The 9747-nt window shown below is 63.5% G+C and overlaps 1 protein-coding gene across 2 annotated transcripts; it reads left to right on the top strand.

Moving 5' to 3' along the window:
• Nucleotides 1-596: 596 nt before the first annotated feature.
• On the top strand, nt 597-8742 carry NYAP1 (neuronal tyrosine phosphorylated phosphoinositide-3-kinase adaptor 1). Of its 2 annotated transcripts, XM_065924946.1 has the most exons (7): nt 597-724; nt 1929-2080; nt 3537-3895; nt 4370-5884; nt 6734-6949; nt 7150-7259; nt 7752-8742. In XM_065924946.1, the coding sequence occupies exons 2-7, from the start codon at nt 2013-2015 to the stop codon at nt 8007-8009; spliced, it is 2526 nt and encodes an 841-aa protein (XP_065781018.1). In that variant the 5' UTR covers nt 597-724; nt 1929-2012; the 3' UTR covers nt 8010-8742. The 2 variants fall into 2 exon arrangements, with proteins under 2 accessions (XP_065781018.1, XP_065781019.1); XM_065924947.1 differs by lacking the exon at nt 597-724 and having other exon boundaries at nt 900-2080.
• Nucleotides 8743-9747: the final 1005 nt, after the last annotated feature.

Here is a 9747-nt window from a genome sequence, read left to right as displayed (position 1 = left end):
AAGGCGACGAGCAGCCAGCGAAACAGCCTCGCTGCCCTCCCTGTACCTGGGGGGCGGCTGGAAGACGCCGCGCGGAAAAGGGAGCACGCCCCCTGCTGGACAAAGACGCGGATGGTCCGGCTGCCGACTCTCAGAGCCCCTCCGCCCGGAAACCGACCCCCCCTGCCGGCCTCGCCGCCTCACTGCACTCCGGGCCCCGCAGCCGCAGCCTCGCCCCGGCCGAACGCGGGGTGCGCACCCGGAGAGCGCCGGGCGCACGGGGTACGCGCGTGTGTGCCGGCCCCTGGCCGCCGCTGGGGGGCGCGGCTGCGCTCGGCACCCCGCACCCCCGATTGCTCCGCCGGGGCCTTGGACACCGAACCCAGCGCGGCCCGGCGGGGCAGGGGCGAGGTGCGGCGAGGAGCGGACGCCCCAAAGCGGGGGCGGGCTGGCTCCGGGTCCCCCAAATCCCACGACCTTTCTCCAAGTGCCCCCGCGGGCTCCGCTGGCCCCATGCCCCCCACCCCAGCCTAGCGGCACAGCGCGGCCCCGCCGCTCCCACTCCGTCCTTGGAGGGTGTGGAAGGGTGGGTTTGGGGCCGGGGGCGGGTCTGGGGGCGGACCCGGAGGCGGGGCTGTCTCTGCGGCAGGGCCCTGTTCGGCTCCCCCCGGTCTCTGTCTCTCCTCCTCCCTCCTCCTGCTCCGGGCGGAGCCCGGCATGGGGGGGCCGGCGCCCGGCAGGCCAGGTACGGTGATGTAGAAATTGGGGAGGCTTGGTGCGGGGAGGTGGGATGGGGGGACAAGGGGTAGGGAGGAGTGGCGGGGCGAGAGACGGAGAAACCCAGGGTAGCAGGACAAGGGGAAGGGGAGGGGTGCCCGGGAACCTGGGGCCTTCGGATGGAGAGGGGGATGAAGCCGACCAGGTTTGGAACAAACCGGGAAGGGAGAGGACGGCAGTGAGGAGGGGCGCCTAGGAGGAGAGGTGAGGCTGAAGGCGCAGAGGAGAGTGTGTTTGGGGGAAGGGAAACCAGAGCAGGTATGGAGGCCGGAGCTCAGAAGGTAGCTATGGGGCCAGACTGGAGACCCCTGGGTGAGAGGGAGGGGCGGAGACTGGGAGAAGGAAGCCGGGAGCCTCCCTGATCCCTGGAGCAGGAAGGTGATTTGGGCCATCAGCGAGGGAGGCGGGGACGGTAGCTGAGGGCCCAGGCGAAGGTCTGGCGAGGGGGTCGGCAGGAAATGGAGAGACATGGATGGGTGGTCTTGTAGGTGCCCAACTCAGAGTGCCCTCACCCTTTCTCCAATGTCCCCGCCCTGCCCCCATGACACCCCCCACCAACCTCAGGTCCCAAGAGGGGGTAGAGAGTCTGACTGTCTCCCCCTTCCCCAGCCGGGTGCAGTGTAGCCAAGTAGGCCCGGCATAACTCCTTGTCTATAGGTACGTCCACTCCGGTGCAGCCGATTTGTGTGTATCTGGAGGTCTGTGTGTGCTGTGGGTGTGTCGGGGTGTTTATGTCTATGTGTCTGGCTGCTCTAGGTTGTGTTTACCTATGTCAGTTTGTGTGTCTGGCCCTCTGTTTGTAGAGATGGGTCCGTGACCTGGTGGTTGGTGTGTCTGAATGTGTGTTTGTGTGCCTGCAGGCTGCTGTAGGTCTGTGGGGCCTGTCCGTGTGCTGGATCAGGCTGGATTTCCAGGATGGGGATCTGTATCAGGCTGATCACTCCAGAGTGTGTGTTTGTGGCCCTGAACACCTTTGTCAGGGTGTATGACTCTATACCTGTCTGTCTGTCTCTGGGTCCTGGAGGCAGAGTTGGGTTTTCTGTGCCTCCATCTGTTTTCCTTTCTCTGAGGACCCGAGTCACATCTCTGCTCCTTTCTCTCTCTCTCATTCATTCCTGGCCCCGACCCACCCCACATATTTCTTTTTTTCCTTTCCATCCCTCTCCACCAAGTGGATCCGGGACCCAGGGAGGGTCGCCCCCCGGGCCTGGTGGCGCTGAGCAGGGCCCCCCAGCCCCCACCTCCTGCCCCACGACATGAACCTCCTCTACCGAAAAACCAAGCTGGAGTGGAGGCAGCACAAGGAAGAGGAGGCCAAGAGGAGGTAAGGCTGCAGCCCCAGAGCGCCCCCTCTCCTGTCCCACTTCTGCTCTCCCCCACCCCAGCCCGGCCGGGCCACATCCCTCTCTGCCCTTCCTGAGCCCAGCAGCCTGGTCATCAGTCTGATCTCAGAGTCTGTGCTCAGTACAAAACTGCTGGAATTGCACACGCCCTGTCTCTGTCCTGCTCGTAGCTCCTGGCTCCAGCCCCTGCCCTGGCCTCTGAGGGGGCTTCCAGCTCAGGGGCCCCTGTTGGCTCTTGCCCATCCCCAGAGGCCCAGGTCACTCCCTCCTGATCACCTCTGGCCTGTGATCTCCTATCTGACAGTGTGGGGCTGGCTCCTGGTTCCCCTGTCACCTGACCTTGGAAGGGGCAGGCCCTGCTGCCCTCATGGTCCAGGATGGAGTCATCTGAGGGGCACCAGAGATGATCCACTTGGCCCTTCCCAGTGACAGGATTGTGTGTGAGTGTGTGTGTGTGTGTGTGGTGGGGGACATGCAGGCTGGGCCCTGCAGAAGAGCCAGGGCTTGGAACTGACCCCCTACACACACACCCAGCCCCTCCACTGCTCTCCCCCTCCCCTCGTTCCCCCGGGGACCTGACGCCTGGCCTCCCCTGTGTTGTCACTTCTGTTTTTCACTCCCATTGAGGGCACAGCCTCTTGGAGCCTGAGTCAGAGCCACCTCCCTGCTCCCTTCTCCCCCCTCGAAACTGTGGAGTTTAATTCTTGTTGTTAATTAGATTAATCAGAGCTATCGCTGCAGTGATCTCTCCCTAATGAAGGGTTAGTAGACAGGGCCCTAATGAGAGCCCACCCTACAGAGACTCGCCCCTCTTCCCCGCCAGCCGCCCCCCACCCCCTTCACTCACACAGAAGCTCAGGGACAGTGAATGGGAACTGGGGTGAGCCTGGGCGGTAACAGAGAGAGGATGGCAATGGAGGGAGAGGGAGAGAAAGAAAGAGAGAGAGAGGCAGGGAGGAAAGAGAGATCAGCCGGGGGAGGCTCTCTGATGATGCGGCAGGCGGTACAGCCTGGGTCTGGGAAAGGAGGCGCCCGCGCGGTGTGGGAGCGGAGGCCACAGCAGCAGCCGGACACGCGGGGCGGCCAGAGGCCGGGCGTGGGCCCGCGTCAGGGGGAGAAGGAGCAGAGCTCGGGCGGCAGGTGCATGTGCCACGCAGGGCTGGGCTGCCCGGGCCGGCCTGCCTCTCCGTGTGCCGAGCTGTCCACATGTGCGGTGCCCACGCTGGGGCCCGCCAGCTCCAGGGACGCTCCCCTGCACACGGGCTCACCCCTTCTCTCATCCCTGTCCCCGGCCTCCTCCCCTTCTCAAGGCCTCGGGGTTCGGCCTCTCCCCATCCCCACCCCGGCCCCCCGCCCTCCTCCCTGGGAGGTGGAAGAGGAGCGGAAGGCCCAGGCCTGAGGCCCGACCCCGGCTCCCCCTGGGTCTTCTCTCCCCAGCTCCAGTAAGGAGGTGGCTCCCGCAGGCCCGGCGGCGGGGCCCGGGGCCGGCCCGGGGCCAGGCGTCCGCGTGCGGGACATCGCCTCGCTGCGCCGCTCACTGAGGATGGGCTTCATGACGATGCCCGCCTCCCAGGAGCACACCCCTCACCCCTGCCGCAGCGCCATGGCCCCCCGCTCCCTGTCCTGCCACTCGGTGGGCAGCATGGACAGCGTGGGGGGCGCGCCTGGGGCGGGCGGCGGGGGCCTCGCTGAGGACGGCGGCACCCGAAGACCCCCGGCCAAGCCCCGGAGGCACCCCAGCACCAAGCTTAGCATGGCGGGGTCGGGGGCAGAGACGCCCCCCAGCAAGAAAGCAGGTGAGACCCCCCCCTCCTCCCGTCCCTGCTTGGGGGAACCGGGAGGATCCACTGCCGGCCACGGGAGGCCTGCCTGGAGGGTTCATTGGGGAAGAACCCAGGAAGTGGAAGGTTCCATTCTCACAGGGAATGTGGGGGGGAGGGGTTATTTTTTGGAAGGGCCTGAGATGAACCATTCAAGGGCAGGGAAAAGCTCCTTGAAAAGTTAATTCTCGGGAAAGGGGTGGCCTTGAAGGGCCTTGAGGGTGGTGGGCAGAATTGAGGGTGCGAGCTGCAGACTCTGGAAAGTTCTTTAGAAGGCGCCAAGGCCAACTGGTAGGAAAGGAACCCACTGGGGCTGTGAGTTGAGGAAAGCTGGGGGAAATGAAGAGGCAGAAATGTCCTTGCAGGTGAGTCAAGAGGCCACAGTGGGTCTTCCGGTTTCCTTCCCCAACTGAGAGCCTGGTGTCTCGTTCTCTTTCCTGTTCTGCCCAGGCTCTCAGAAGCCAACCCCCGAGGGCCGCGAGTCCGGCCGGAAGGTCCCTCCGCAGAAGCCCAGGCGAAGCCCCAACACCCAGCTGTCGGTGTCCTTCGATGAGTCCTGTCCCCCAGCCCCCTCCCCTCGAGGGGGGAACCTGCCCCTTCAGCGCCTCAGCAGGGGCTCCTGTGTGGCCGGGGATCCTGAGGCGGGCGCCCAGGAAGAAGAGCCTGTGTACATCGAGATGGTGGGCGATGTCTTCAAGGGAGGAGGGCGGAGTGGAGGAGGCCTGACAGGGCCCCCTCTGGTGGGTGGGGGCCCGACCCCTCCCGCTGGCGCTGACTCGGACTCGGACGAGAGTGAGGCCATCTATGAGGAGATGAAGTACCCGCTGCCCGAGGAGGCCGGGGAAGGCCGGGCCAATGGGGCCCCTGCACTGACCGCAGCCTCCACGCCACACCAGCCTCACGCCCTTCAGCCCCTCACCCACCGCCGGCCAGCTTCAGCCCTCCCGAGCCGAAGGGATGGCACGCCCACTAAGACCACTCCTTGTGAAATTCCCCCGCCCTTCCCCAACCTCCTCCAGCACCGGCCTCCGCTCCTGGCCTTCCCCCAAGCCAAGTCTGCTTCCCGAACCCCCGGCGACGGGGTCTCGAGGCTACCGGTCCTCTGCCACTCCAAGGAGCCAGCTGGCTCCACCCCAGCTCCCCAAGTGCCTGCCCGGGAGCGGGAGACGCCTCCCCTACCGCCTCCGCCTCCCGCTGCCAACCTGCTGCTGCTGGGACCCTCGGGCCGAGCCCGGAGCCACTCAACACCGTTGCCGCCCCAGGGCTCTGGCCAGCCCCGGGGGGAGCGGGAGCTCCCCAATTCCCACAGCATGATCTGCCCCAAGGCGGCAGGGGCGCCAGCAGCCCCTCCTGCCCCGGCTGCCTTGCTCCCCAGCGCCCCCAAGGACAAGGCCGTGTCTTACACCATGGTGTACTCAGCAGTCAAGGTGACCACGCACTCCGTCCTGCCAACTGGCCCGCCCCTGGGTGCTGGGGAGCCAAAGACGGAGAAGGAAATTGCAGTCCTCCATGGGATGCTGTGCACCAGCTCGAGGCCCCCTGTGCCTGGGAAGTCCAGCCCCCACAGCGGGGCTCTGGGTGCAGCAGCTGGGGTTCTCCACCACCGCGCCTGCCTGGCCTCCCCACACAGCCTTCCGGATCCAACCACAGGCCCCCTGACCCCCCTCTGGACCTACCCAGCTGCAGCAGCTGGGCTCAAGAGACCCCCTGCCTATGAGAGCCTCAAGGCCGGGGGGGTGCTGAATAAGGGCTGTGGGATGGGAGCTCCGGCCCCCATGGTCAAGATCCAGCTGCAAGAGCAAGGGACGGACGGGGGGGCCTTCGCCAGCATCTCCTGTGCCCACGTCATTGCCAGTGCGGGGACGCCAGAGGAGGAAGAGGAGATGGGTGCCTCGACGTTTGGGGCAGGCTGGGCTCTGCAGCGGAAGGTCCTGTATGGAGGGAGGAAGGCAAAAGAGCTGGACAGTGAGTGAGGAGGGAGAACGGGCCCAGGGATGTCTTCGATGATCTGGGGGAGGTGTCGAAGGGGTTACTTGGAAGCCACAGCCCATTGTCCTGAACTGGGAACTTTTCTGGCAGAGCGGAGGGATGGGGGCATGCAGCAGGCTGAAGGGGTGAGGTCCCCGCGTGGTGCACTGGTAGGGCAGGAAGACCTGGAGCAGGGAGTGGGTAGGACCTGGTCTCCTCTTCCTGTCCTGTCCCGCTGTACTCCCCGCCCCTCCCTCCACTGGGCTGCAGGGGTGTGTGTGTTTGTGAGTGTGCGCACATGAGGAGCTAAACACAGCTGCCTCCCAGCTGTTACCATGGCAACCCATCCAGACAGGAGGGAGAGGAGAGGGAGGCCCCTATGGTTGCCTGGCAACGCAATGCTCTGCCAGGCCTACTCAGAGATGAGCTTAGTTCACATGCAGCCCTTCCCCCAAGGCCCCCCTTCACATTCCCCCAGCTCAGAATTTGGGATTCTCCCCTCGCCTAGGGAAGAGCCCCTGCTGCTCTCCGCTTGAGATCATTCTGGCCCTGTAGGGGGCTGGAGGGGTTCTGAAGTTAAAGGTGGGGTAGGGGAGACCCCTCTGAACAGGGAAAGGGTTTGGCAGCAGTAAATAGCTACAATTCTCAGCCCAGGGGTGGTGCCAGGACTGGCATCCCTCCGGTGTGTGTGTGTGAAGTGTGATGTCAGGGCCCTCCCTTCCCAGCTGTGACCTGCAATGGGGCAAGTCTTTGTCCTGGTCCAGCGAGGTCGTGGTGCGTGTAGCTGGGGGGACAGCAAGACCCTTCACATTGTGCAGCTTCTGAGCTCTCCTTGTCACCCAGCAGAGATCGAGGACAGTGCCCGGGCCTGGAATGGCAGTGCTGAGGGTCTAGGCAAGGTGGAGCGTGAGGACAGAGGCCCTATGGCGTCAGGGATCCCCGTGAGGAGCCAGGGGGCAGAGGGCCTGCTGGCCAGGATCCACCACGGAGGGGACCGAGGAGGAGGCCGCACGGCGCTGCCCATACCCTGCCAGACGTTCCCCGCCTGCCACCGCAACGGAGGTGACACTGTCTGCCCCAGCACACAGATGGGGTGGGCTGGGGGAATCTCCCAGGGCCCGGGCCCTACCTCCTAATAGCAGGTCTCCATCCCCCCTCCGTTGAGGCTAGGCTCAGTCTGATGGGGCCTCTCCTGTCCTCGGTCATTGGGGAGGGGAACCTGGCGCCCCCTTCCTTTCTCACTCCTCAATCTTCTGCCTCAGACTTTACTGGAGGCTACCGCCTGGGGCGTTCGGCCTCCACCTCCGGAGTTCGGCAGGCCGCGCTCCACACCCCCCGGCCCTGCAGCCAGCCCAGGGATGCCCTGAGCCAGGTGAGGAGGGAGACAGGCTTGGGCTTTTTATTTGGGAAGGAGCAGGTAGGGAAGAAGGCCCGGGTGTGGGAGGAAAGGCGAGAGGTCAGGGTGGGGCCTTGCCACGGACTCAGGGCGGACCCCGCCGGATGGATGGAGAGCGAGGGGTGGGGGAGAACCTGGGTAGCCAGGCTGGCACCACTGGCTGATGAGGGCCTTGGTGCCTTTAGAAAGAGACTTCTCGCAGTGGAAAGATTCGTCCTACTGGGAAGACGGTTTTTATGAGGCAAGCTCTTCCTGGAGGAGACAGGCCTTGCCTGGCACCAGGACGCAGGGGGAGAGGACGAGAGGCCTTGGGGTCAAAAGAAGACTCGTTTCTGGGCGACGCGTTGATCTTGGTGGGGTTTCGGCGATGGGGACGGGGCCTGGTGACTCTGAGGTCCTTGACCCCCCTCATTCCTTCCTCCCCCACCCCACCCCGTTGGGGGCCGGCGGCGGGAGGAGGGGGTGCAGACCCAGCCTGCGCTGCCGCTGCCGCTGCCCCTGCCGCCCCAGCCCGCCCGCGAGCGCGACGGCAAGCTGCTGGAGGTGATCGAGCGCAAGCGCTGCGTGTGCAAGGAGATCAAGGCGCGCCACCGGCCCGACCGCGGCCTCTGCAAGCAGGAGAGCATGCCCATCCTCCCCAGCTGGCGGCGCGGGCCCGAGCCCCGCAAGTCCGGCACGCCGCCCTGCCGCCGGCAGCACACGGTCCTCTGGGACACGGCCATCTGAGGGGGGCGGGGGGCCCCGGCTCTCCCAGAGACTGGCCTCGAAAGAGGGACGCTTGAAGGACCAGGTGAAAGAGAGCCGCCGGGGAGAAGCCCCCGCTGCCCTCCACCCTAACCCTTGCCCCCGGACGGGGAATCGGCCGGGCCAGTCGGGCTTGGAGTCCCAAGCCGCAAACCCCAGAAAGGTGAGGGAGGGGTTGCTTGAAGTTGGGAGTGAGGTCCTCCTGCTGCTCTCCCCTCTGAGCAAAGTAGACCTCCCCACCCCAGGTCAGCATGGGGGAGGAGGGAAGGGTCAGGGAGGAAAGGGGGGCGGGTCAGCGAGGGACAGAGTGAGAGGTAGAAGGGGCTCTTTTAGAGAGTGGGGGAGGTGGTGATTATTTTGTTGTTTATTTCGGTTTGGAAGGCAATTCTGGGCTCGTCTGATCCACTCCTGAACAAGGAGTGAGGAATCTCGGGCAAGTAAAGGGAACCAAGTTGGCACTCTCCCCAGTACCCAGAGGCCCCGCCATCCAGCTGTGCCCTCCCCGCCCCATCACTCCCCGCAAAGCCAGGGACAGACTGGTCTGGAGAGCAGTGGAGCCGCAGAAGGGAGGGCCTCTGAGACTGGAGAGTCGGAGTCGGGAGGGCCAGAGGGCTCATTCACAGTATTTACCAGTCGCCAGTATTGGGTAGTGAGCTTGGCCTTCTCTGAACCGGGCATCTTATTTAGCTCCAGGGTGAGGGTCTAGCACCAGGGATGGGCGGGTGATGGGGAAGGAGGGGCATTTTCGTGGAGGGGGGTGGGGGGTGGGCAGGGTATTTATTTAAATTAAAAAAAAAAAAACCCAGAAGAGATGTCAGGAACTTTTTTTTAATTCCTTTCTTTTCAGAAATAATATATTAAAAGACTAACGATCCTAGAAGTGGCTTCTTATATTTCAGTGCGCTCCGCCTTTTTTTTTAAACACCTGTTTTGTTTTCCCTCTGGCCCCTGGTTGGTGGGAGCAGGGAGGGTTACTGTGGCAAAGGAGCGGGAGAGGTGCAGCTGGAGGTGTCTTCGGGAATGCCCCCGTGCACTGACTCCGCAGACATTAACGGAGTGTCTGATGTGTGCTGGCCCTGCGCCAAGGCAGCAGGAACATTCTGACAGAAGCCTGCCCTCCAGCAGCTTGTAGTCTATTCAGGGGCATGAGATTCCTGAGCTGACACTAGACAATGCTCCAGGACTAAGAGAGGGAGAGGGCTGGACTCTTCTGACAAGGCTTCCTGCACAGTGCACCTAGAAGTACAGGTAAGGTTTGGATGAGCGGGGAGAAAGTCCCATGCTCACAACATGATTGTGGGATTGGGGTGGGGGCAGCAATTGTGTTTAAATATGCAGATGGCAGTGAGTCAACCTTGATGAAGCTGGTGCAGAAAGAGGGGCCTCAAAACCCAAGAGGCTGGTCCTCAAGAAGGAATCCAGGGAGGAGGATTACAGAGAGTCTGGAAGAATGGAGGGCACAGGACAGATGGCAAGATGCAGTGGAAAGAAAACATCCTCTGGTTGGAGATGAGGGAGCTGCAGGGGGAATCCATGAAGCCCTAGGTTGGCACTCAGATGACTGAGGAAATGGTCAGTTTGACAACCCATGGAAAGCCGGGTTGAGAGGGACTTTGAGGGAAGAATGTTGATTCTGAAACAACGGCAAATATTCAGCTTTGTTATCACCTATACCAGAGATGTCTTTTAAGTGACATGAAGAACATTTTGGAAAACTTTA

Source organism: Muntiacus reevesi, chromosome 2 (genome assembly GCF_963930625.1).
Source record: "Muntiacus reevesi chromosome 2, mMunRee1.1, whole genome shotgun sequence".
NCBI classification, from domain to species: domain Eukaryota; kingdom Metazoa; phylum Chordata; class Mammalia; order Artiodactyla; family Cervidae; genus Muntiacus; species Muntiacus reevesi.
This window is presented reverse-complemented; position numbering and strand designations above follow the sequence as displayed.